This window comes from Neophocaena asiaeorientalis, unplaced genomic scaffold (genome assembly GCF_003031525.2).
Source record: "Neophocaena asiaeorientalis asiaeorientalis breed wild unplaced genomic scaffold, Neophocaena_asiaeorientalis_V1.1 scaffold275, whole genome shotgun sequence".
In the NCBI taxonomy this organism is placed as follows: domain Eukaryota; kingdom Metazoa; phylum Chordata; class Mammalia; order Artiodactyla; family Phocoenidae; genus Neophocaena; species Neophocaena asiaeorientalis.
Window position 1 is genome coordinate 8,571,878 of NW_020173679.1, and position 26,869 is coordinate 8,598,746.

Genomic DNA, 26,869 nt, shown 5'->3' on the forward strand with positions numbered 1-26,869 from the left:
CCACACCGCAAAAAAAAAAAAAAAAAAAAAAAAAGTGGAAAGCAATCATCCCTGAATCTAGAGGGTACCCAGGCCTCCTCTGGGGGCTGCCCAGAACTCAGTCAGTGGAGGGCACGCAGGTGGAGGGGGTGAACAGGCGTGGGTGCCCTGTCTGGACAGCAGGTACCGGGTCACTGCCAGGCACCAAGACCGGTGTAGCACGGCAGGAGCCTGGGGAGGAGGCAGCTCCCGGACGGGAGAATCATCTCTGCCGGCTCCAGACCCACCAGCTGGAAGACTTGAGGTCACAGATCCTCGGCGAGATGCGGCCTCGAGGTGCCGGGTTCACAGTGTCTTCCCATCAAAGCCCAGGGCTTGGATGGGGAAGTGGGAGGACGGTGCCCCTCCCCACATTAGGGTACATTTCCATGTATGGCTGTTTAGTTCCCGAAACATTTCAAGTCATAAATAAATAACCAGTGTAAACAAAAGGCAGTTGTGTAGGTTCTTTCCCAAGGATGCCGTCCAGCCTTTCAGGTCCCGGAGGGTGGCCGAGGATGCCCGGCTCCCAAGACTGGCAGCTCGGTTGTCTCCAGGCCCAGGGCTTGGACGGGCTGCTATTGCCTGTTATCTTTGGACACGTTGTGGGCCAGCCAGTTCACTTTGGTTTTCCAGCTCTCCCGGAGGGCTTCGTTAAACTTCACCCGGAAGTGCTTTAGAGCCTCCTCCTCCGTCTTCCCCAATGCCAGAGAATCCTGAGGTAAGATGGAAGCAATGGGCGTCCCACGGAGGGGCCTGGGCCCTGCTCAGCAGGGAGCCCCGTCTCCCTGCACCTCCACCCTCTCTGGGCAGGTAACGCTCCCTCCTAAGAGAACTGCACCAAGGGAGCCAGGAGGGCACCTACCCAGCACCTCCCCCGGAAGAGCTCTTCGTTCCGACCCCAACCAAGGCGGCCCCCGCCCCGCCCCATCCTCAAAATAAGATGCCAACTTGAGCCCGGAGGTCTTGGCCCCGAAGGCAGGCGGCTTGGCCTTCTCCACTGGAAGCTGGCAAGAGGAAGAAGGGAGGGAGCAGCTTCTTCCCAGGAACTCGGGGGCCATGGCCCCCCCCACCCCCGCCACCTCAGTCCCCACCCCAGCGTCTCATAAACTGAAAAGACGCAGGAAGGAAAGACAGTTTTTAACCATGGAGGGAACCCTCTTGTACAAGTGGAAACGCCCACAGCCTGTGGAGGACGGGAGGGTGGGCCAGAGCCGGTGGCTTCCTGCCAGACCTGGGTCCCAGGCCAGTGTGAGCACACGCGAGTCAGGAGGGCCCTGTGGGTCTGCCACACTCGGGGGTTGGGGGCGTGGTGCCTCGAGGAGTCCGGGGCTCCCTGGTCTCCTGCCTGGCGGGGCCCCGCCCTGGCATTTACCTTGAGGTACTGGATGTCTTTGGAGCAGCTGAGCTCGGGCAGGCCTGCCGCCCGCATGAGAGCAAAGAGGTGGAGAAAGAGCAGCCCGTGGCGCCGCAGGATGGTGTAGGCCCTTTCACAGTAGCCCCGGAACCTGTAGTGGGAGGTCAGGGAGCGGGCCGTGGGTCCTCCCGTCCCCCCGCACCCTGGAAGGAGCCGTGCCCACAGAGCCCCAGCGTCCTCTGACTGACCGCCCCCGGCACCAAGGAGCATCTCGGGGGTCTGAGGCACCCTCACCTTTCAAATTTCTCACTATTATTCGTCTTCCCCTGCTGGATCACGTGCACAAAGTCATAGGTGAGGATGAACGGGACTCGCTCACGGTTGATTCCAAACTTGGTCTTGAAATTCCCCAGAAAGTGGCCGAAATCAATGTGGAACAGCTGAGGGGAGGGAAGAGCAAAGACCCAAAAGGAGTCAAAAGGGAGGGTGCCTCACCCAGAGGAGCCTGGGGAGGGAGAGGGAGCTGGAAGGGCTTGGATGTGTGCAGAGCAGAACGGCCAGCGGGCCGGCACCGGGCGGCAGGCACCGTGCTCACGGCAGCCCCGCGCCACCCCTACCTGCCCGTTCTCCCGGATCATGATGTTGTCGCTGTGCCGATCGCCGATGCCCAGCACGTATGTGGCCACGCAGTAGCCAGCGCAGGAGAGGGTGAACTCCTCAATGGCTCGATCCAGGGCCTCCCTGGGGGGCAGGGATGGAAACCACGGCCACACCATTTTGCAGCTTCCTCTACCAAGAGGTGGTGTCTATGTCCCCTGCCCTTGAATCTGGCCTTGTGACTTGCTTGGACCAACAGAACATGGAGGAAGTGATGCTGGGCACCTTCCAGAGCCTGGGCCTTAAGACACCTTGCAGTTCCTGAACCTCCCCTACTGTCATGGAAGGAAGCTGAGGCTAGAATGAGAGGCCACATGGAGAGAAGCCTCAGACGTGCAATCCTCCAGGCCCAGTCAAACTACCAGATGAGAGCAGTTGTGTGAGTGATTAAAGCAGAAGAACCACTCAGCTGAGCCAGCTCAAGTTGCAGATTTGTGATTTAGGCCCCTAAGTTCGGGGTGGTTGTTATGCGGCAATAACTAACTGATACATGTGGGAACAGAGACCTGACCCACTCCCCCACCCCCTACCCCACAGCATCTATGGGATGGCCCTCAGCTGAGCCAAGAAGCCACAGAGACAGTCAAAGTCCCTCCTCCTTGCCTTTGATTCCCGAGGTCTGCCTCTTGGGAAGGGGAGGGCGTCTGTCCCTTGGGCCTGAAACCTACCCAGGGTTCTTGGACTTGAGCCAGTTGAGCAGAGCATCCTTGTTGAAGGCAGCCGTGGCCGCCATGTTGCTCTTGTTCAGCTGGATGTTGGCGATGGTGTCTGAGTGAAGCACCACCTCGATGAGGCCTGTGTGGTCCCCGGTGGAGAGGCAGCCGTAAGGGGTCATCCTAGCCAGGTGGGAGGAGGGGCAGGTGGACACAGTGGTCAAGGGCTGTCCCAGGGGCTTCTTTTTTTTTTTTTTTTTTTTTTTTTTTTTTTTGTGGTACGCAGGCCTCTCACTGTTGTGGCCTCTTCTGTTGCGGAGCACAGGCTCCGGACGCGCAGGCTCAGCGGCCATGGCTCACGGGCCCAGCCGCTCCACGGCATGTGGGATCTTCCCAGACCAGGTCACGATCCCGTGTCCCCTGCATCGGCAGGCGGACTCTCAACCACTGCGCCACCAGGGAGGCCCCCAGGGGCTTCTTGACCCCGAGGAGCTTAACCCAAAAAGGCTGCAGGAGAGGCTACTCAAGTTGCTGAAAAGAGGAGGCAGGTACTAGGGGCGAGCCCTTGACTCCCAGGGCTCCAGGGAAGGTTCCTTGGAGAGGTCACACCAGTACCCAGGATGCAGAGAGGAAGAGTCGGCACCTTGGCTGAACTCATGTTTGCTCAGAAAGAAAAATCCAGGTGGCTTGGAAGATGATGGGGCAGGAAGCCAGGGATGCTTGAGGGAAAGGGACCAATGGAGGGAGACAGTGCAAAGGGCCAGGGCTGGCCTTCTCCACCCTCATCCTGCGGCCCTATCGCCTCCCTGACCCCGAGTTTCAAACTGGTCCCTGCTCTTCTTAGAAGAGCCAGTCTTTTTTCCAGCTGAGGTGGTAATGTCAGCTTTGACAGGGGACCCCCTCCAACAGGGTATGGTCCTAGGCCTGGTGCAGGCACAAGTGGATGACGGGAGGGCCTCTCACCTCAGGTCCAAGCCCTCCTGCTTCCACAGAACGTCCATCAGCTGGATCATCTGCAGGGTCAGCATGTCCTGGCGGAGGTCTGTGCAGCCGCCCCCGGGGAGGAAAGGCATGAGTTTCTGGTGGGTTCTCCAATCCCAGCCATGCCCAGGCCCCGGAGTCCCAAGACTCTGTGTTTTCGTCAGCTCGCCCTCCAGGAGATCTGCCCCTGGCCCCCACTGCAAGGTGCCCCCGCCGAGGGTAGGATGGCAGGGCGAGGGGAAGCCAAGGCCTCAGCGGGTCCCTGCCCGGGGCCCGGCCTGCTCACCATCCCCATTCTTAAAGATGATGCCCACGGTGCCATCGCTGCCCGCCTCCTCATTGCTGTACATGACCCACAGGGGCTTCATCTTGGAGTCCATGAAGGTGCACTGCTCCACGCTGCCGGACCAGACAGCAGTCAGCAGTGGGCCCTCCTCAGGGCCTGGGGGGAGGGGAGGGAGTGGGGAGGCCCCGGCTGGGGCCTGGGGCTCACCAGACTTCAGCCAGCAGGGTGCTGGGGTCGAGCGGGGACTGCAGGTGGGAGAGGGCCTCCAGGTAGGTCTCCTGGCGCAGGCACAGCTGCATCAGCTCCTTGGTCTGGGGCTTGGTGGTCTTCTGGGAGCTCACTTTGACGACGTCGTTCAGGGCTTTCAGCTTGCTCAGCGCTTCCCCCTGGCCAGGAGGACGGGAGGGCAGCGTGGGCAGGCTGGGAGGGGCAGGCTCCCAGCCTCGGCCTGGCCCACGCGGTTCTACAGGGGCCGGGGCAACTGCCCCAAAGCAGAGCCCGGGCAGGGGTGCGGGAGCCCCGAGCCTCACCTGTTTCATCAGCACCTTCATGTGATGGGTGCTGCCCCTGCAGTAGGCCTCCATGATGAGGCCGAAGCGCAGGGCCACCGAGGGCACGTGCATCTCGGAGCTGGAGAGAGGAAGAAGGGGCTGAGCCTCGCCTCGCCAGGCGGGGCCACACAGCCCCTCCCAGCCCGGCAGGACCCAGCCACCGAGGACACCGGGGCTGGCCGGCGGAGACGCGAGGCCCGCAGGCAAGAGGCCCCTCCTCCCCGTGGCCTTCCAGGTGAGTCCAGCTACCGCAGGTGCCAGAAGAGGAAGTGGCCGATCTTGCGATTGGCCAGGGCCCGGTCCAGCAGGAATTTGGTCAGCTCGCAGTCGAGGTAGGACTCGTACTTGAGCACCTGCACCAGCTGCAGCAGGTACTGGAAAAGCTCGTCGTCCCTGCAGAGAAGGGGGGCGGCTGGGCCCGGAGCTGCACGGCTCGGGAGAGGGTCTGCAGCTGGCGAGGGGGCAGGGTAGGGGCGGGAGGCCAGCCTCACCTGATGAGCAGGCCCCCAGGAGAGGTCTCCAGCCAGCGGCTAGACCCGGGCCATTGGGGCAAAGCCGCCCTCTGAAGATGGGGAAGTCCGCGGGACTCACGTCAGTTTCCGCAGGGACTTGATGGCAAAGGAGCCCACATGGCGGTCAGGGAAGCTGAAGTCCAGCAGCTCCAGGGCGCTCAGGACGGGCAGCTCGGGCCAGGAGCACAGCAGGTAGAGCATCTGGGGGGTGCCGGTGGTCAGGGCAGGGGGCGCAGGCTGCGGTCTGGCTCCAGACTCTGCCCCCTCCCCCGGCCCTGGCCCTGCCGCCCACCTGGGCCACGTCCTCGTGCTTGTTCCACTTGGTGACCAGCAGCAACCGGGCCAGCGCCTCGGGGAAGTGCTCCTGGATCTCGTGCCGCATCTTCCACACCAGGTCCTTCTCGTGCTCGTATAGCTCCCCGGACCCCCGGCGCTCCAGGATCTCCCGCAGCTGCAGCTGCTGAGGGGCACAGGTGGAGGTGGGGGGGCGGTGAGGGCTGCAGCCAGGTCCACGCCCCACCGCCCACGGCCCCCAGCTCACCTCCTCCTCCGTGAAGCGCCCGTGCTCCCCATGCCGCCCCAGCTCTAGGATCTGCAAGAGCGACCCTGCTGTCAGCGGCAACCCCGGGGCCTGGGCCAGCCTGGCCGGGGGGGGGGGGCCCCCGGGGCGGGCGTCAACACCTCGGCACTGCTGACTTTGTGTGCCAATGACTCTCAGTGGTGGGGACTCTCCCGCGTGCTGTAGGGCGTTTAGCAGCATCCCTGACCTCCGCCCATGAGATGCCAGGTGCATCTCTCCCACTAGTTGTGACAACCAAAAATGCCTTTGGACATTGCCCAAAGTCCCCTGGGGGGCAAAGCGGCCCCCGGTTGAGAATCACTGCTCTAGGACACATGAGGATTCCAGAGAGTCAAGGAAGCCCCCAAGCGTGTGTGGGCACCCAGCTCCCAGCCCGGGCAACTCACGGGGTACAGGGACCATGTCCTGGGGAGCCCCAGAGGCAGGGTCAGGACAGTTAACCTTTAGCTTCGAGGTTTCTGGGCAGGGTGGGTCCTGGACCCCAAATGGCGAGGGCCCCCTCACTGACCTTGTCCAGGGCAGGGTAGTATACAGGGTGGGGGGCCACCTCAGGGAGAAAGATGACCAGGGCGGCTGCGCTCTCAGTGTTGGGGTTACTCCGCACGGTCCCACAGGGGTTCAGTAGCTCCCCTTTCTCGTCTGGATACAAGGACAGATGGGAGTTGCAAGGGGAATGTCATCACGTGTGGGACCCACCTCCCCAATCCCCTGGCCTCTGCCTCTCCCTCCTGGCCTGGGCCAACCTGGGACGGAGGGCCACATGTAGAGGCAGCGCTCGCCGGTCTTGAGCTGGTTCTTGTAATCAAACAGCATGAGGTTGGCCCAGGCGATGGGGCAGTCCTGGGAGAGAAACCGGGCAGGTCACAGCCAGCCGCCAGAAAGCCTCCGTTTGCTCATCTGCAGGATAGGCCCAGCCAGACCATGCTTCCCACCCTTGCCCAGACTCCCTTTGAAGCAGCTAGCAGAGTCAGTCACCCCTCGACTCCCTTCTGCTCCCGGATGCATCCCACTCTCGGCTTCTTGAGGAAGCCTCAAACAAACCACATAGGCCCTAGGGAGCTGGCCCAGCTCAGCTACGAGTGAGTCAGGGTGGCTCGGTGGTCAGTCACATCCTGGGCCCAGTGACTCAGTGCTCGACCACCACTCTGTCTCCAACTGGCTGCTGACTCAGGCCACCCCGCTCCCTGCAAGAACACTGCATTTGTCCTTCCAGGGCAGGGACCTCCCTCCAGGTTCCCACAAGGACCAAAGGCCCAGGCCCAGATATTCCGAGTCACTGTGCTCATAAGCCCAGGAACCCAGCACCATCACACGGCAGGCAGGGGTGGTGGCGAGCGCGCGCGCGCGTGCGTGCGTGCGCGCGCGTGCGTGCATGTGTGTGTGTGTGCGCGTGCGCGGTGTGCAGAGGCTGGGCTTCACAGGCCCTCCTGGACCCCATCCCCAGGCTGCGTGCCAGCTGGGATGCTGGGAACGGGGTGAGCAGTGGCCCCGGGGCGGGCTCCGGGACTGGACTGGGACCATCACGGAGCGCCTCCCAACCGGCCCCACCCACCGCCTTCTTGGACTTCTTCTTGGTGGAGCGAGCCTTCTTGGCCTTCTCGATCACCGCGTAGAGCGCAAAGCAGAGGCGGGCCATGCGCGGTAGATCGCAGATGTTGATGTCGAACTCCAGCCGCTGCTTCCACACAGGCTCTGAGCACACGCTCACCTCCGAGCTGGACACCGTCTTGCACAGCGTCTCGTTGCCGTGGAAGAGGCCGGCCTGCACCACCAGCTGGGGAAGGCGCGGTGCGGGTGGCAGGCGGCAGAGGCCTAGCCTCCCTCTCCCGCCCGGGTGTCCCTCCCACCTAAGGCTCGAATCTCCTCTGGAAAGGTCCTCATTTCACGTGGGTCTGAACCCTCCCCCGCCAGGTGCTTGAAGGTGGTCCGGAAAAGGGAGGGCTGGCTGCCTGAGGGGGAGGTGTGGTCCTGGGGGGAAGGGGAGGGCGGCGTGGGCTGTGCTCCCCACTGACTGCGGGACCCTGGGGCGTGTTGGCTCCCTGCTCTGGGCCTCAGTTTCCCCATCAGGGCTCGGGAACTCCAGGGGTCCTTCTAGCTTAAGCACCCAAGGGTGCCCCCACTGCTCAGAATGGCATGAGCCCCTGTAGGCAGGGAAGGACTTAATGCCGCCTGCACATCTCACCCTGCCTCCTCATGGCCCGGCCAGAAAGCTGCCCCAGGCAGCCCTCCAGGATTCATCCATGGGAGCCCACGCCTGCCCTGCTTGTGAAATTACCCCAACCAAAAAGTGCTCCCCAAAGAGCCCCGACCTCCTTGGACCCGGGATTCCTGTCCTGCAAATGGGACGAGAAAACCTGCACCCTCACAGGGCCGTCCTGAGGCCAGAGGAGGTGGGCGTGTGAACGACCCAGAGGTGGCCGTGGCCTTGGCCCCGGCCCAGCTGGAGCGGCTCCCCTTCTGCGCCTGTCACCTCTCAGGCTCTGCGGTTCCTCTATCCCTGGGCTGGGCCTGGCCCCACTACCTCCACCAAAGTCAATACCCAGAACTCGCTGGGCCCGGTTTCTCCGAATTGTCCTCTCTGGCCGGCTGGCCTGCTCCCCTCCCCCCTTCCTGTTTTGAAGCAGCTCATCACCACCCCCGGCAGGGATGCTGGGTAATGTGGTCAGGTGGCTTTCGTGTGACACCCCCCCCTTCTTCCTCCGCCACCCATCCAGGCCACAGCCACCGTGTTTGTGCAAAAAACACGCACTCCCCGGGCCCTTCCCGGCCCAGGAGCCCCTACCTTCATCCGCTCATCGGCATTCACTTTGCTGCCCTGGATCAGCTCGATGCAGAAAGGCTGTTCCAGGGACCACAGGGACACCGAGGCGGGCTGGGCGGGGTGGAGGGGAGAAGCGGGGGCGTTAAAGCAGGGGAATTCAGGGGAGGCTTGCGCTCCCGGCCGCTGCCAGGGCGCGTGGCCACCGCGGTGGCAAGGGTGTTGCAGATTCCTGCCCGCAACGCCATCCTTTACCAGAAAACCTGCCGTGCAGGCGCCCCAGGGGGCCCAAGACCCCCCGAGCGCTGCAGGGCATGGAGTTCTGCCTACAGCACGGGAGACAGGAGGGGCAGGCGGCCAAGCGCCAGGCCTAGAGGCTGTCCCAGGAGTCCAGACAGGAGTCCACCCCAGCCCAGAGGCCTAACTCTCAACCCCGAGCAACCAGAAGGCATGAGACACGGGGCCCCTGGACCTATGGCTGGTCCAGGGCGATGCCCAATAGGCGCCTGGGCTGGACCTCAGGTGGGAAGGAGGGCTGCAGGGGAGGGTAAGTGCAGGGCGCCAGCTCACCTTCTTCAGAGGAATGGGGGGCGGTTTGGCGCGTGGCTTTTGGACTTGGGGGGCGGGGTCGCTCTGCTCGTCCCGCATGGCGAGGATGGAAGAGGAGTGCACCATGGTCAGGTGGGGGGTCAGCCCGCTGTGCAGGCAGCTGCAGATGTACTGAGATGGGGGGCGGGGTGAGTGGCTCCACTGTTCCCTGGACGACTGGCTACCCAGGGATGCCCCACGCTGGCCCCTGCCCACGCCAGGCCTTCTGGGGCCTCTCCTGCTGGCCCTTCCTGCCCCCGCCCACCTCCCTGTGCTCACGGGGAGAGCCAGCCCAGCAAGGGCGCACTCTCACCGTGACCCCCAAGGTCTGGCTTGTCGGGCTCGAGAGGGGCCGAGGACCAGCTCCCACCCCCCCGCCGCCCCAACCCAGGCCCCAGGCCAGGACTGCAGGGACCCCAGGCCTCACCTGGAACTGGCAGAGGGGGTGGCTGCCGTACAGGTACTCGTGCTTCCCGTTCACCTGCAGTGTGTAGTCCTCGGGCTGCTCTACCAGCGGCTGCCGGAACACCGTGGCCTTCTTCCGGAGCGCGCAGGCCATCAGTGCCAGGGGCACATCCTTGGTGGACACCTGGAAGGTGAAGCTCTCCTAGGGGGAGGAGGGAGGGTCAGTCCTCCACGCCTGCGAAGAGCCCATGGGGTTCTGGGGCACAGGGGGTGGGCTGGCCCGTCTGCAAGTATTAGGCGCCCCCTGCCCCCTGAATGTGAGCTCCACGACGGCAGGCTCTGATGATGGCACGTGGCCGACACCAGGAAATACCTGTTGGATGCGTGAGTGGACCGAGGACCAAAGCCTCTTGGTCACTCTGCCTTGTGGAACTCGCCGGGTGGGACGTTTGGCCAAGCCCCTCGTATGCAATGGATACCCTACAAATACCACCCGATGTTGCTGGGAGGAGGATGAACTGGGGAGGCTGGTGGGTGACCGGGAGTCTCACAGGGGAAGTGTCCCCCGTGGACACGGCAGCCTGCATGCAGCACACGGGCCGGCGTGAGCCACCGCTCACCTCGCTGCCCTCGAACTTGACGTTGACGAGCAGGGCCCGGTTGGGGACGCGCAGGGTGCCCGGCCCCCAGCTCCGCGCCGAGGGCTCCAGCTGCAGGGGGAAGCTGTACTGCAGCCAGGCCTCCCAGCCCAGCTGCTGCCGGTGCGCGGCCACCTCCTCGCAGAACTGGCGCATCTTGGCTCGGAAGTCATTCACCTCTGGGTCTTGCAAGGAGTCAAACTCGTGGAGGCCTGAGGGTCAGGGGAGCCGGGTCAGCGTGGGGCTCGGGGGCGGGGCGGGGCGGGGGCGGGGGGCAGACCCAGCGGAGGTGGGACGGCCTGGCCTCGGCAGGGCACCTTTGCCGATGAGCAAGCTGATCTGCGAGTTGATGAGCTTCTTCACCCGGTCACCCTCGCGGGCCACCAGGCGCAGGACGGGCAGGAAGGGCTGGATGTCGCATAGCCGCCGCTGCTCGTCCTCCAGCTCCTGCTGCTCCGCGGTCTGGTTGACGCAGGTGAACACGTAGGCCTCGGGGTCACTGAGCATGTGGAACAGCGGCTCATACTGGGCTCGGTGCCACAACACCTGGAAGGGAAGTGGCCGGTCAGCTCCTCCCCTACGGTGGGCGGGGCCCCAGGGAGCCGGGAGGCGGGTGGAGGCTGGTCTCACGACCCTGACAAGGGGGCAAAGGCAAGATCGCAGAACCACTACTCTCTCCGTCCCTTGAGCATTGACCACAGGGTCACCGGGAGTCGCCGTCCCTGCCCTTCTACGAACGGGGCCAGGTAGGCTCTAAACCTGGAGCAGAGCGGTGGGTCCTACGGTCTCCCCTGTAGGCTACCCTGAGAGATGGCCATCCAGACTTGACCTCCAGGCACCCAGCTAATCGTTCCTGGTTCATCACCCTGGTCTTTAAATGACGGCAAGTAATTCAGAAAAGTTTCACACACCGAGGGGGCCATAAACGCCTCTGCGGGCTGTGTCCAGTATGTGGCCTCGGGGTGAGGAGTCCCCAGGGATCACAGGAGCGCCACTGGGGCACCAAGTGTTACTGCAAAGGTGCTCACCGCTGAGTCACAGAGAAGATGGAAAAGGAGAGAACAGCTCTACTTTTCTTCCACGGGGGATGGATAATTACGGTCCATCAATGCAAACGGATAGCACAGGCGTGTGACCCAGAATCTAAGGATACCTGAACTTCCAGGGAATTCCCATATCTTTTTTTTTTTTTTAATTTACTTGTTTTATAATTTATTTTATTTTTTAAGATTTTTGGCTGTGTTGGGTCTTCGTTGCGGTGCGCGGGCTCTCTCTAGGTGCCACGAGTAGGGGCTACTCTTCGTTGCGATTTGCGTGCTTCTCATCGCGGTGGCTTCTCTTGTTATGGAGCACGGGCTATAGGTGCGCGGGCTTCAGTTGTGACTCACGGGCTCTAGAGCTCAGGCTCAGTAGTTGTGGCGCACGGGCTTAGTTGCTCCGTGGCATGTGGGATCTTCCTGGACCAGGGCTCGAACCAATGTCCCCTGCATTGGCAGGCGGATTCTTAACAACTGTGCCACTAGGGAAGCCCCCCCCCCCATATCTTTTAAAATTCATAGCTGAGGATCTCAAATCTGAGAGTTGCAGAGTCCATCTGTCTGCTTCTCTGAGTTCCAAGCTCTGAGAACTAGTTTTAAGGTCAAGATCGTACCTTCTTGATGGTGCTGAGGTTGGCATTTCGGGACACAGGGAAGTTCAGATAGACCCCCGTGGGCAGCAAGAAATCAACGGCCACGCTCTGATTCTCCTCCTTGGTCCAGAATTCCATGGGGCAGTCAACCCCGGGGGGCATCCTGCTCTTTTAATTCTCGGATACCAATCGTCCTGCAAAGGAAGCAAAGGCAAAGTGAGGCCCTAAGGTGTGCTGGGTGAGTCCTTTAATAGGACCCTTTGGAAAACAGGATTTCAGGACTTTTGTCAGCAGGAAGCTTGGGATGGAGTCCCAGCCGGGAGGTGGCTTGTGGCTCCTGCTGCCCCAGGCCACTGTCTAGGCTGAGTCTGCATCCTTCACGGCGGTGCCCCCAGTTTAAACCACCAACAAACCCATGCCAAATCATTTTTTCTCAGGAACACACACACGTGGGAGACCTCACCATGGCCACCAGCCAGCAAAGATGGAAAATGGCAGGATCACTGGGCAGACAACCCCAGACTTGAGAGGGAGCGAAGGACGACGTTCTTTGAAACTTTTTGACCAGAAACCAAATGGCTTGAAAATGGCTTTAGCCATCAAACAAGCTGTTGAACTATCTCAGCCATACCAAACCCACTGCCCGGTAAGTAACAAAATGTTACAGACACAATAAGAGGTCTTTGAGTCTCTCTCCCACTTCAGGGTTACCACCACCTGGATTCTGGTTGTTTATAGTTTCCGTGCATGTTCTTATCCTTTTATTATACTAAAATGTGTCCACAAACAATTCCTAATATTTTTCCATGCTTTAAAGCATTGTATGATTACTGAGTCTTCTGCCCTTGTTTTTGCCACTCAGCGCTGCAATCTCGATTTATCCATGCTGATACATGTAGCTCTAGTTCATTCATATTAACTCCTGGGAGATATTTCACTGTGTAAATAAACAATTTATTTACCCCCCTCTCTTGCTAAGGAACCTCAAAGTTTGTGTCTACTCATTCTGGTTATTACAAACGATGCTGCAATGTATGTTCTTGCACACATCACCTTGTGTACAAGTGAGAGTCTTGGTGAACACTGTCTAAGAGAAATATTATGTGAGCCACACGTGGAACGTCTAAGTTACCAGTAGCCACATTTTTAAAAAGTAAAAAGACACAGATAAAATTTAGTTAGTAATCTATTTTATTTAACTCAATATATCCAAACTATGGTCATTTCAATGTTATCAGTACAGAAAAATGACAAGATATTTTACATTTTTTTGGTGCTAAGTCTTTGAAATCTGGTGTGTATTTTACACTTACAGGACAATTCGGACGCTAGGTTTTCATCAGAAGTATTTCATCTTATGTAGACTTCATACAATTAACAGGTTAAAAAAGTAGGTTCACAGAATCAAGTTGTTCCAAATATACTTAAAAGTTTTCCAATAACCAAATCGAGTATGAATTCTTACGTTTAAATGAATTAAAATTAAATAAAATGTTTAAAAATTCCATTCCTCAATCATACTGTCCACATTTCAAGTGCTCAAGAAATACATGTGGCTGGTGGCTGCCACACTGGGCAGTGCAGGTAGAGGGTATATGCCTAGGAGTGGAATTGTCAGATCATAAATATAACCTACGACAGGTATAACCACATCCTTAACTTTTTAATCTCCGTATCTTTGCCAGCACTTGGTACTGTCAAATTTACCCATTTCTGCCAATCTGGTGGGCGTGAAATGCTCTCTTGTTTTAATTTGCATTTCTCTGATTATCCATAACATGTTTACCTTCTGCAAATATCCAGCTTATAAACTTTGCCCATTTTTTCTGTGGGGTTGTCTTTTTCTTACTGCTTGGCAGGGTTTCTTACATTCTCTAGATTCAGTTCTTTTGTTGCTTGAGTGAGTTGGCAATATCTGATTTGAGTCATCTTTTCACTTTGTTTATGTGTCTTTTTAAGGAGCAGAAGTTTTGAATGTTGATGTAGGCAAATCTTTTTCCTTCATGTTTTATCGTTTTTATTCTTTAAACAAATACTTCCTTACCCTAGGGTCACATCCTTCGAGATTTAAGTAACTTTTTAAAATAGTTGAAAGGAAGTGTTTAGTTTGAGAGAGATGTTTTTCTGGTGGCTCTGCCAGCTGGCTCCAGGCCTCACCCTCAGTTAGATGCAGAAGCTGCTCTAAGCAGCAGGGCAGCATGTCACCCTGTGCTACCATGTTACCACTGTTGGGATCCACTTCTTCTGATTGTAAAACCACATCCTACTTTGGGTTCCTCTTTCTGAGAATGGCCAGGCCAAAGGCTGTTTTTTTTGACTCAAAATGTGGAGGACAGTCAGGAATTCTGGAAAATCCATTTACAATGCTTTGGCCAAGCTCAGGAAGGCATCTTTGGCCACTCAGTCCCGAGGCTAAGACGAGCACATGCAGCAGGAACTCCCCAGGACTCTAGCCAAAGGGATGGATGGGGCTACCTCAGCGCTGTGGAAACGAAGCCTTCGACTACACTCATCCATCTGGGATGCAGGGAAACACTCTGATATTAAAAACTCATTCCTAAAAGAGGAAGACTCAGGATAGTGTGGGCAGGACAGAATCAAATACCAGAGAGGGGACAGGAGAAGGATGGGAATTCTTTCCCTCTTTGTGGGCCCAGGACCTAGGATGCAGCTGTTAACAAGCTCCAGCTCTCCATGAAGCCCAGACCTGTCGCTCTCGGTATGTACGGGACACAGATGTCAGCTAATCCCGAGGCTTTAGAACTGCTCCAAGAATGCGGATTGGTACAACCACTTTGGAAAACTGTTTGGCAGTATCTACTAAAGGTGAACACATATGTCCTACGACCCAGCAATTAACTCCAGAAATGCCAGCACAGGTGCGCCAGAAGAAGCATACAAGAGTATAGCATCGCTATTCATAGCAGTCCCCAAACAGAAACTTCCCAAGTGCTCATCAGCAGTAGAATGGAAAAATAAACTGCGGTTTCCTCTCCCGATGGAATGTTATATTAGCAGTGAGAGTGGATGATCTATCAATTCAACAATATAAATGAATCTCACACATATAAAGCTGAGAGAAAGACGTCAGGCACAAAAGGGTATGTGCTCAAGATCCCATTTAAATGGAGAACAAGCGCTGGCAGAACTAGTCTATGTTGGCAGAAGAAGAGATAGGGGTTACCTCGGGTGGAAGGCAGTTTACCCTGGGGGAGAGCGGCACAGGGGTGCTGGTAACTTTCGGTTTCTTGATCTGGGAGCTGGGGACCTTCCACAAACTCACTGCACCCTCAGTCCAAGTGGCTCAGATGGGTTGACTTCTCTCCTGGCTCCCGAAGTGGCCTGAGACCCAGGCCCAGCCTATCAGAGCCCTGCATTTCCCCTGGCCACAGGGACTGGGTTGGAAGCAGGAACGGGACGTAGCCCCAGCCAACTGTCATACCTCTCTGGCTACAGTGATTCTAGGATGGACATGTGACTATGAAGTCAATCCCATGGGTTTTGACATCTGGACTTCTTTGGGCACTTTTTCCTGGGAGAACAGAAAAGACAGAATATCTACCAAGAGCTGCTGGTGACCACCCACTGCTCTGAGGGGTGGAACCTGAGAAAGGACGAACGTGGAGAAAAGCAGAGCTCAGTATGGAAAGTGAAGCAGGGTCCCGAGGACAGCCTTTGATTCCCTGGATCCAGCCATGCCTGAAGCTACACTCTACCCCTAGAATTTTCAGTTCTATCGGCCATAAAACCCGCCCCAGCTCTGCCTTTTTGTTGTTAACTTAGAGCAGTTTCAGTTGGATTTTCTATCACTTGCAGCTGAAAGTATTTATTTCCATTAATAGAGCAGCACATTCCATTTTTGGAAGCTTCTAGTGTTAGAAATTTCTTCCCTTGGACACTGGCCCACCGCTAAGACCCAGCCCCGTCCTTTGTGCTGCCACCTAGAGGCACATGGAGTCGTTATCTGATGGCTCTTCTGCTGGATGGTGGCCCCACACCTCTGTTCTCCCTACAGAGCAGATTTAGACTCTTTTGCCAAAGTTTGGCACTCCAAGAAAACAAGATGCTCCAGATGGGGCCTGGCAGGCCAATTGTAGGAGAATGTTCTAGTCACCAAACTCCCATTTGTTTGGCCTAAAAGTGTATCAGGCTCCCCTCCCCCGCCTCCCCTTCCCACCGAAAGTTCTTTGGTGGCCACATCACCAAGTTTGCTGGCTGCCAACCCTCCAGATACTTCTCCCAGTCTGTACAGGAACACTAACTTTCTGAATCTAGACGCAGGAACTCACAATTATTCTTGGTAATTTCATCTCATGGAAATAATCAGCACTCATGTATTATTGGATTTGACATTTTGTATATATCACTTAACCTGAGATATTTTAGTTTATTCAACTAGTATTTATTGTCAGGAATCGTGCGAGGTGCTGGGAACACAGTGGTGAATGAGACAAAGGGTCCCTCCCCAGAAGGCGCTTACACACCAGTAGGGGAGACACAGTAGACAAGAAGGATGTTCCCGCGTTGTATCAACACGGTGAAGGACAGAGTGTCTAGTGACGATGTGATGGAGGACAGCAGGAGGGGCTACTGCATATAGGGAGGCCGAGAAAGGCCCCTCTGAGGGGAGGACACTGGGGCAGAGGGCCAGGGTGAGCCATCACGTCCTGAGCCAACAGAAGGCGGGCCCTTGCCGCTGGAGCGTAGGGGAGGGTGGGGGATGAGATGGGCTGAGGAGGTCAGCAGGGACCAGTCCTGCAGAGCCTTTACAGGGGAAGCATCTGGCTTTCACTCTAGGGGCGATGCAGTGAGTGCACAGCCCTAGAGGGTTTTAGGAAAGGGAGCCACCAGATCCTATTTGCATCTGAAATGATGCTGAAGGGTTGCAAGCATGCAGTCCAGAATGTAGGGCAGCTAGTGCCACAGATGACTGTGGCTTGACCCAGGAGGAGGAGATGGAACTGGAGAGGGAGGGAATCAAGGTATATCTACGAGCTGGTGGCGGGGTGCGCGGTGCGGGTGCGTCAGATGGGGGACAGTGAGAGAAGGGGCGAGGATGACAGGCAGGTTTGGGCTTGGGAGACTGCATGGCTGGTGGATATTTACTGAGATGGGAAAGTGTAAGGGAGAAACAGATTTGCAGGGAACTGAAAGAGCAAGAGCTCCATTTCAGACATACTGAATCTGAGCTGCTTACTGAACATCCCAATGGAGACAGCCAAGGGGCACCGTCCCAGTTTGCAGCTCAGGGGAGAGGCCTTAGGGGTCACAGAGATATCATCTGGGATCAGTAGACTGTACACACATGTGGAGCCATGGGGCCAGGAAGGTAAGTAAGGGTCACGGCCACCCTCAAGGCACTAAAGTGGGATGGACCAAAGAAGAACCAGGAACAATCCTTCTCACTCTGTCATCCAGAATCTTGAGAGAGGCTTCCTCTGTCCATCCACATCTGAATCGTTAATAAAATAGTAAAGAAAACTGGGCAAGAAGGAGCTCACTTCCTTTCACCTTCCCACTTCCGGCCCACACAATCCACAGAACAGCTGCGTGGCAGCAGTCATCCTGGCCAGGGGGTGGGCGGAGTGGGCACCGGGGGTGCGGCGGGGGTCTCTGTCACCAGCCCTCTGGAGCTGTCCCTAGACATTCCCAGGTAGATGCACCTTCTCTGGCCTGAGGCTGAAGAACAGTTTCTCAGCTGTGAAGGACCTCCTGAGTCCTGAGCGGCCAGCAGAGGAGTTACTCTAAAGATTTCGATAAAAGGGCATCTGCCACCACCATCCTTCCCCACTGGCAGCAGGGAACGCCTCAGGGGGCCCTAAGTTATTTCTAAGGGAAAAGGGAAGCAAGGGATGTAGAATCCCACAAATGCTTCTTTGGGACTAGGAGTGACCTTGCAGCCCACATAGTCCCCCTGGGCTGGCAGACCAGCTGGCTGATGGCTTGTCCCAAGCTCAGGACTGCCGAAGGATCCCTTTCATTCCTGTTGAAACTCCACCATTTTGGGGCTCTGAGCTGGCGTCTCCCGAGTCTTGTTAGACTTCTGCCTCTTTCCAGTGGCCGTCACCGATGTGGTTGACACACTGACCGGGAGATGCTGCCCAGCCTTTGTCAATGTAAAGACAGGCTTTTTGGTGCCTGGGGAACAATCACATACCCTGGGGAACAGCTTCCCAAGGGAACACATGAGTCACTCTCAGCAGGGGACAGGCAGTGAGAAAAGAAGGGAAGTTGTGTCTTGCTTGTCTGAGCATAAACATCCTCCTCCCTGAGGGGATGCCCTGGGCAAAACATGCCCTGTACACTTCAGATGTTATTCTAAAGCAAGAGTCTAGAGGTCCCCCTGGACGGCTCCTATGAACCTGTATAGAGAGAGATGTTCATGTCCTTAACCTGAGGACAAAACATCTGTCCAATGCCTGGATTTCAGAGCCCAAAGTTACAACCTAGTTAGCCCAAGGGAAGGAGCCTCAGTCACAGAAAGTTGTAGAAGGTAGTTACACACACAGTCTAAGTATTTACCGTCCACCCATGCTGGGAGGATGCGAGACCAGCAGCCACATGACAAGGGGCAGGGGGCCACAGGGGCCGGCCTTCCACATCGCGCTGAACAGAGCAGAGCTCACACTGGGCCTCTTGACCCGGGTTTATCTCCAGGACTTCTCGGCCTCAAAAAGTCCTAATCAAGTGCTGTTTCCAGTCAGTCTCCCACGGAGAATGAAATGAACACTTTTCCTGTTGCCCAACTTAGATGGAAAGTGAGAGCAAGTGAGCGCTTCAGAAGCAGAGCGGAAGATGCTTTACCTGGAGGGCCACCACCCGGTGAATCTCCTGGATGTTTACCCCGAAGGAGCTTTCCAGAAACCACCACCCTGCTCTGGCTGCCAGGAGATCCTTCAACCACCACATCCTCTTGGAGACCCTCAGGAAAAAGAATGAGGGGCCCCTCCTTGACCCAGAAGGCTGAAGGTCCCAAGTCCTATTCATTCATTCACTCGCTCATTCATTCATTCAGCAAATATTGATTTGATCGCCTTCTATGTGTCCATCAGGGAATGGGACAGGCACCATCCCTGCTCTTACAGAGCTTTTAGTCTAACGGGAAAAGACAAAAAAAGAAAAAAAGAAAGAAAGAAACAACTGAATAAACAAGATGATTTCAGAGAGTATAGGATTAGAATGTGATAAAACAGGTTTGCAGGGAGCATCTCCTTTGGATGGCAGGTCAGGTAAGGGTCCTCAGGTGAGATATTGCAGATGAGGCTCGAATGACGAGAAGGATCCAGGAAAGATCTATGAAATAGGGTTCCAGGCAGCTGGAACGGGAAGTGCAAAGGCCCTGAGGCAGAAGACCAGGTAATGGGAGTCACAGCAGAAGGGGAGACTGGGGAGAGACAATGTGGCTGATCCTGCAGGGCCTTGGAGCCTCCATGAGGAGCCAGGCTTTGTCACCACTGCAGGGGGAAGTCACTGGGGGGGTTTAAGCAGGGGACGGAGATGGCCTGATTTTACGCTTTACGAAGAAGACTGCTTTGGCTGCTGTGAGGAAAATGGAAGGAAGGGAGGCAAGAATGGAGCGGGGAAAGTAATGAGGCCAGGGCCCCAGGTCAGAGCTGGCAGAGCAGATGAATGAGGGAAGGCGTTGGGCCCTACAGGCCACGAAACACCCCAATCCTCTGCTCTTAAGGAGCTGAGGAACAGGCATCCCAGCAGCCCAGCCTTGAAGCCTGCAGCCTTCACCTTCTTGAAGAGAATGAAGCCATAGGGAAATGCATGGCCCAGGGCCCTCAACAGGTACAGTTTTAGGATAGATGTGCTATTCTTCCAAGATACAAATGCTTTCTTTTGTTTGTTTGTTTTTGTTTTAGTCCAGGCAAGTAGGACATCCTGAAGACCACCCCAGGAAGAGGAAGGATGGGCTTGTTTGGAGGGCTGTCTGACACCCCACCTCCTGCCACCTGGAGAAAAAGAGGTCAGAGGGGTGAAGGATGGGATTGGACAAAATAACAAAGTCACGTGACACCGTGCATTAGAAGGCATCCCAGTGTCTGCTTAGAAGGTAAGCTGAGGACATGAACTACCTTACTCCCTGGTTTCCTAGTCTACCCACTTCTGCCTCCCTCACTTCTTTTTTTTTTTTCCTTCTTCTTCTTCTTTTTTTTTTTTTCACTCTCTCCCATTTTAAACGTGTCTCCTTTGAGTCCATATTATTCAACAGGACAGTAACTTCTAATTTGAATATTTTAAAAAGGAAAAAAATCCTCAGTGGGGGAAAACCAAGACAGAAGTCAGAGAAGGAGATGTGTAGGTCTTTGGAAATTCTGTTCTATATGGGAAAAAAAGAGAGAGAGAGAGACTGACTCCTGCTACTGCCATCAGAAAAAAAAAAATGAGCCAACTACCCTACAAAAAGTTCTATCCCTATGATGATCAATTCATGGTGCACCCAGGGGGGCCTTGGGCCTGCAACCATGCAGGGTCCCTCAATACTACACAGCAAAATCAAGAGAAAGATCCATGGTCTCATATCTGGTAATTTGGGGAATCTGGAAACTGTCTTAAGGAAGCAATTCAAAGTGAAAAAGGAAAAGCTATACGCACAAAGATATTGATCGTAGTATTGTCTGTGAAACTCATAAATCAAAAATAATAAAGAAATGTCTAAGTAAATGACAACACAAACAACAAGAGTGAATGTAGTCACTAGAATGACACGGCACTGCAAATACTCCCCACATTAAATGAAACCAATAATGCACATACATTTATCATGGCAACATGTGTTTGTGGACAAAACATTTCAGAAAGCATAGAGAAAATGAAAGCAGCTATATTATGGGTGGATGTGGCCATGATACTAATGACTTTTAAATTTTAATATCTGTGAAAGTTTTGCAAGCACATAATTTTAAAAATTAATTAAAACTAAAATGCTTGCAGCAAAAAATTAGCAGTCCCTTGACCTCCATATCCAAACAAACCACCCCCAATTTCAGTTGTATCTTTTGGCATTTATCTCTGCATCTCTAAATAACAGGTTTATACTGATATTTCTTGATCTTCAACTTTTAACTATTTACCTGAGAAGATGAGTTTGTGCTTTCCTTCACATACACACATGCATGGATCCTCTCCCCCATTTCCTGGATATAGTTATGTGATCACTTTCTGTTAATCAAACTTTAGTTCTTCCATTATTATAACTATGTAAATATTGTTCAAAGCTAAGCCACATCCTATACTATGGTTTCCTTTCTTGTTCAACTTTTTGTTACTCCTACAGTTGCCTCGTTTTTAATTTTCTTTGTTTTCTATGTGTGAATATGTAATTCTTCCTCAAACTCTCTAACAGCACTACAAAATCCTTATAATACAGCAAATACGTCAGATAATCCATCAGCTCCATTTTTTTCTTAGAGATTCCTCCTGGGGCCCTCAGCCGTCTTGCTCCAAATTGGGCTGGCTGCTCTCTAGACCAACTGCACAACTATGATACTGGAACTTCTTTTCACTATCATTATGGGAATTCCCTTCACCTTCTCTCCACCAGTCAGAGTTCTTGGTTGCAAGTAAAGAAGCTCTCACTGATTAAGCAGGGAAGGAGCTGACAGGTTATCTGACATATTTGCTGCATTGTGAGGGGTTTAATAGTTCTGTTGGAGAGTTTGAGGAAGAATTAGTGATTAGTACATTGAAAACAAAGCAAATAAAAATATGAGGCAACAAACAAAGCAAATAAAAACATGAGGCAACTATCAACTCCAGGAAAAACAAAAAGTTGAACAAGAAAGGAAATATAACTGTAGTACACCATGTGGACTCCATGATACAGAATCACGTCTGATGGCAAAATTGCTGGTATTGCCACTGCATACCGGGTGCTACTTTGTACCCCTGCCACTTCTGCGCCAAGAACTCAACCTTGAAGCCCATCCCCGCTATCACCACCATAACCATGGAAACAACACACGTTTCATCCCTCTCTTCTCTGTCAAAATATAACATAGGTACATTTCATCAGTGGAGCCCACATCACAGGTGCTGGCTGCAGGGGAGGCTTGGAAGGGAGTACTCTCCAGTTCCCATGGTGGGGTAGGTGTTTTTTCCCCCCCCCACTCCCAAGGCTCAAAGATAGCAACAGCTGAAATACAGAAAGTCATCTGGTGGCTGAGCCAAGTGAGAAACCAGAGACAACTGCATATTGTACCACTCGTTCCTCTTTCTTGGTTTACTCTCTCATTTTAGTACAGCACATCCTCTAGTAGCTTCCTTGAAAAGGGATACAAAGGGGGTGTGTGTGTGTGTGTGTGTGTGTGTGTGTGTGTGTGTGTGTGTGTGAAGTTTTTGAAAAATTACATGTCTGAAAAAGGTCTTCATCCTATTATTTTGCTTGAATGATGATTACAGAATTCTGGGTTGGGAATGAATTTCCCTCAGAAATTTGAAAGAGTTGCTCCACTGTCTTGTAGCTCCTGGTGTTGATTTTGTAAAGTCCGATGCCATTCCGTGCTCTGATCTTCTGTACGTGGCCCCTTTTCCCTGCACTGGCTTTTAGTAACTTCTATCTCTGGACTTTTGGAAGTTCATGTTGATGTCCCATAGAACATCTTTTACTTTGATGTAGTGTATCTTTTTTAAAATATATATTTATTTATTTTTATTTTTGGCTGCATTGGGTCTTCATTGAGGCACGCAGAATCTTTTTGTTGTGCTGTGCAGGCTCTTCGTTGTGGTGCATGGGCTTCTCTCTAGTTGTAGAGTGTGGGTTTTCTCTCTCTAGTTGTGGCACGTGGGCTCCAGAGCGCGTGGGCTCTGTAGTTGCGGCACACAGGCACTCTAGTTGAAGCGCACGGGCTCAGTAGTTGTGGTGCGTGTGCTTAGTTGCCCTGCGGCATGTGGGATCTTAGTTCCCTGACCAGGGATTGAACCCGCGTCCCCTGCATTGGAAGGCAGATTCTTTACCACTGGACCAGCGGGTAAGTCCCTGATGTACTGTATCTCATTATTTGTTGGGCTGAGTGCTACACAGAGATTCTTAATGCAAACTCTTGAGTTCTAGATTTTTTTTTTTTTTTCCTGGAGTTTAATAACTTTTCCTTCTCCATTTCTCTCCGATGAGATGGATACTGGGCCTCCCAAACTGCTCTAATTTTCTTATCTTCTTTCTTATTTTCCGTCCCTCAAGTCTTTCTGTCTTACTTTCTAGAAATTCATTGTTCAATCTTCTAACTCTATTCTATTGAAGTTTCTACTTCTACTATCCTAGTTTTGATATCCAAGAGCTTATTATTGTTTTATAAATACGCCTTTTTTTAAAACAACCATGTTTATGACTTCTGGGTCTCTGTCTTTCATGTTAGAGGACTCATTTGGTGTGTGATGATCCAGGCTGCCCATTCAAATTTAAGAGAGAGGCACTGAAAGGTGCTTGTGCAGGGCCGGTTGCTTGGTAGGTGTCGCTGAGAAGTAGCGTTTTTTCATATGAGGTTGGGTTCCTTAGAGAGAGTTCAAGGCCCCTGCCTGGAGGACGGGTAGAAGCCAGGCTGCCATGTTCCGGGAACCAGCTAGGAGAGGGTCTATCTATTCAGCATGCAAACTTTCACTGAATCTTCCTGTTCTCAATATAGAGCCTCCCCTGCCTTCTGCTGCTCTGGTTCAATGCTGCCTGCAGGAAACTAGCCATCTTCTGCTGGTGGAGGAGGGAGCTGCCTGGCTACACGGCCTGAGAGAGGGGTCTGTGGCTCTAACACACACTTTAAACCAATATTCCTGCTTCCAGCCCCGCTCCCCGCCCCCATCGTTGGGAATACTCTGTGGCCCCCATTCTTTAGCCTTTGGTGGGTCATGTGTACAAGCCAGCTTGCTTCCCGCACAGCCAGGACATTCAACATTCTAAGCTTTGCTTTTCTTTCACCCACTTGCTTCCCATCTTTCAAAAATTTTGCTCATATCCCTCCCCCTCTATCATCATTTTCTGTTTTCTTAAGGATTTATACCTTTTTATTCCTCTACTCTCATTTTAGTGGGCTTTTGAAACAGAGCAGAGATAAACACATGCATTCAGTTATGTGTTTGTGGAAGTTCATGATAATATTTACCAAGAAATAAAAATCAAGTTTCCAAAGATACACACACAGAAGACTCTCCAGGGAGGATACTCCAACAAGGAAACAATGGTTTTTTTGGGAGGGGGGTAGGATTATAGAAGAGTGATGCTTGTAATTTTTTTGTATTTTGTAAACTTTGGACAGTAAATAGGTATCCTTTACAAATCAAAAAGTAGGAGGGTTAAAAATCATGATTTAAAGGCATCTTCTGAAACACAAATCAAGATAGTGTAAACAGCTGTGTAGCAGAAAAAGGAACTCTAATTCCTCTACACAGGTCTACATAATCCATGGTTTTCGCCTATGTGCCAGGGAGTCCTGGGGTTCCACAGAAGCACCCCAAGGCCTTCAGAGGGTGGCAGGAGTAGGACAGCTGCTCAGTGGGAGGAGTTCTGGGCCAGTCTCTACTTGTGGCACTCTTTTAATCTGCTTTAGAGGTTAAAACTCTGCTTAATACTTTGATCTTTTTAAAGAGGTCCACACTAACAAAGAAGTTTGGAAAGTACCGATGAAGACCTAGGAAAAATGAGGTGGGGTGGGGGAAAGCCTCCAAGGATGACATCATGTAACCTCGTGCCCTACGTGAACCATCAGAAATGACAGTAGCTTCTCGAGCAACTGTATAAGGAAGATGGTGCTGTGCACCCACAGAATACATATGTACCCACACAGCTTGCAAACGGGGCAAATCTGCACACTTGCTAATCACACCCAGCTACCCCCAGATACCAAAGGCAGGTGTTCAGCCAAGGCTCGGTCAGTGTCAGTCTCTGACCTCAATTTCTTCATTTGCACAATGAAGGGACTACATTCAGCTTGCAAGTTAATGTCCCGGAAGTTCCAAGGAGCATCCTCTTACCGATCCAGTGACTGCCAACTCTCTAGAGAAACAGAATGTCCCCATCTAAGGACTCCTTGAGAAGCAATATCAAGTTATGAAAATCCAATCCACTTCCTTCGGAAGAAGGTTTTAATTTTTCTCGCACCAAATAGGTCAGCCCAGCTCTATCATGAACGCAGCAAGTCAAATACCAAATGCTGCAGTTTAATAACGGGCTCCAGGGCTCCTCGGAGCACAGCCATCCCTTCCTTCCCAGGTAGCAGCATCCCTCTCTTGCGAAGCTGGCTGGGGTCTAGTTCACATCCCCCTTCATAGGCTCTGAGCACAAACTTGGGTCACTCTCTTCCTTTTAGCATTCTAGTCCTAAAGAGAAGTTCTCCTTTGGCTAGATAGTCAGGGAGGGTGGATTCCATTCAAATTCTTAACCTATCTACAAAATAACATCTCCTCTTCCCCCCCACACACACTTGTTTCCTTTGCCCAACCTACCTCTCTGGAATGGTCCAAGAAAGACCAGCAGCAAAGGTCCCTCTGCCTGGCAGATTAAAGATGCTTTGGGATCAATGAGCATCATTCCGCCCTTGCCTGACTCTGAGCTCCTTATCTGTCTGAAAAAAAAGAAAAGAAAAGAAAAAGAAAGAGAAAGAAAGAAATCTTTAAAAAAGAGAAAGTCTCAGAAAACTTCTGTGCATTCTCTTAGAGGACTTTAGCTCAAAAGCAACTGTCTCACCAAGGTTTCCTTTTTGCAAACCAGTCACATTGTACTTAATGGGCCTTTTTCACCATCTGTGTCAATGCCACCCCCAGCTCCCTTTGGTGGTACTGAAGCAAACCACAGGAACATTTCCAGTGCCTGGTAGGAATTCATATACATACAGATGACTCAGATCATTTTTAGAGTTGTTTGTTGTTTTGTTTGGTTTTTGAAAGCAAAGTAAGTGATCTGAGTCAAGCCTGGGTTCAAGTTCCATTCAATGGCTGCAAAAAGCAGGTCTGTGAACTTGAGGTCCCCATTCAAGACCCAAATTGCATCATAAAGGAAGATTCATCCCTGCTTGCTGGAGATGAAAAGGAAGGGTGTGTGGGGAGGGGTCGGCCCACTCACTGCATCTGTGGTGCTTCTTTCCCTACTGTGGGCGGCTCCTGGAAATAATCTGACCCCAGAGACAGAAAGACACCTGAGTTCTGGGAGCCCAGGTGGCTGGGTTCCAGCAGCAGGACCTGCCACCCTCCCAACTTCCCCCCAGCTACCCGCACAGCAGGAGTCTCCTGCCTGGAACCCACTGGGCTCCTGAAGAGCAGGAAACCTAAACCACTGGTTTCTCCATGAGACAAAAAGCCCAGTCCTAGGAAGCCGTTGGAAAAGGTGTCATTCCAAGAAGACATTTCCCAAGGTCCAAGCTGGAATTCTCCCGGCTGCCGGCCTAATCCCTGGAAGGATACCCTATGGACCCTGCTGCAGGAGCCCAGGAACATGGGCTTGGATGGTCTCTCCATTTAGCATCCAGGTGAGAGGATGGCAAGGCACTTCCCAAAGCACTGTCACCAGAGAAACGGGAGGTCAGCGACAAGAGCTAAGAAAGAAATAACTTCCATTCTGACCAAGGGAGTTAATTAACAAGAGGACAAAAAACAACAGCTCAGTCACAGGGAAATGAGACAGGATCGTAGAGAAAGCACTTTCGAAACGAGGAAAGACGAAGCAAAAAAAGTGATGGAGCCGAGAGAATGAAAGATAAGAGAAAAACTAGTCCTTAGGAATTCAGGTCAGGAAATACGGAGCCGGGACAGAATTCACAAGAGGGGGCGAGGGAGGACGTCTTTTGCTCTGGCCCTCACGCTGGGCGAGACCTCAGGAGCTGGGTCTACCGCCCTCTAGCCCTCTGGGTTCAAGGGCAAAGCTTTGGGAGGCAACGCTAGGAATGGCCAGAGCGCAGGATGCTCGGTCCCGAATCGGGGGCAGGGGGAGGGGAGGGCGCGCGCGGCAACTGCTCGGTCCCTGACAAGTAAACAGCCTTCCCCGAACAGGCGCGCGTCCTCGTCCGGAGCCCGGCTGAGGGCCCTGCTCATTCCCATCTAGGGCGGTAGCGGGACACCCCGGATTCCTGGCCCCACGGAGGCATAAAAGGGATGCAATGAGATCAGAAAAGGAGGGTATGAATCAGCCCACACCAGAGAATCACAACGCGAGAGCGGCCCGCTGCCTCGGCCTCCCCAACGGGGTTCGGTCCGCCCCGGGAACGCGCCTCCTCCTCCAAACCCCACGCGCCCCCGGTCCCCGGATCTCCCCAGGCGGACAAAGCCAGG

General features: G+C 53.7%; 1 protein-coding gene across 8 annotated transcripts in view; it reads right to left on the reverse strand.

The window, feature by feature from the left end:
* Positions 1–10: 10 nt before the first annotated feature.
* PIK3CD (phosphatidylinositol-4,5-bisphosphate 3-kinase catalytic subunit delta) overlaps positions 11–26,869 on the reverse strand; it is a 47,198-nt gene continuing 20,339 nt past the window's right edge. The window contains exons 2-24 of one of the 8 annotated variants that reach the window (XM_024749976.1): positions 25,052–25,170; positions 11,636–11,808; positions 10,302–10,530; positions 9,967–10,196; positions 9,369–9,548; positions 8,924–9,073; positions 8,378–8,467; positions 7,148–7,369; positions 6,339–6,435; positions 6,104–6,234; positions 5,557–5,607; positions 5,308–5,472; positions 5,095–5,216; positions 4,753–4,896; positions 4,483–4,582; positions 4,160–4,338; positions 3,953–4,065; positions 3,649–3,727; positions 2,701–2,868; positions 1,993–2,116; positions 1,670–1,815; positions 1,394–1,526; positions 11–734 (exon numbers count right to left, since the gene is read on the reverse strand). In XM_024749976.1, the coding sequence (XP_024605744.1) occupies positions 597–734; positions 1,394–1,526; positions 1,670–1,815; positions 1,993–2,116; positions 2,701–2,868; positions 3,649–3,727; positions 3,953–4,065; positions 4,160–4,338; positions 4,483–4,582; positions 4,753–4,896; positions 5,095–5,216; positions 5,308–5,472; positions 5,557–5,607; positions 6,104–6,234; positions 6,339–6,435; positions 7,148–7,369; positions 8,378–8,467; positions 8,924–9,073; positions 9,369–9,548; positions 9,967–10,196; positions 10,302–10,530; positions 11,636–11,776 (3,132 nt within the window). In that variant the 5' untranslated portion in view covers positions 11,777–11,808; positions 25,052–25,170 and the 3' untranslated portion in view covers positions 11–596. The other 7 variants (XM_024749975.1, XM_024749972.1, XM_024749969.1 and 4 more) reach the window with 7 other exon arrangements.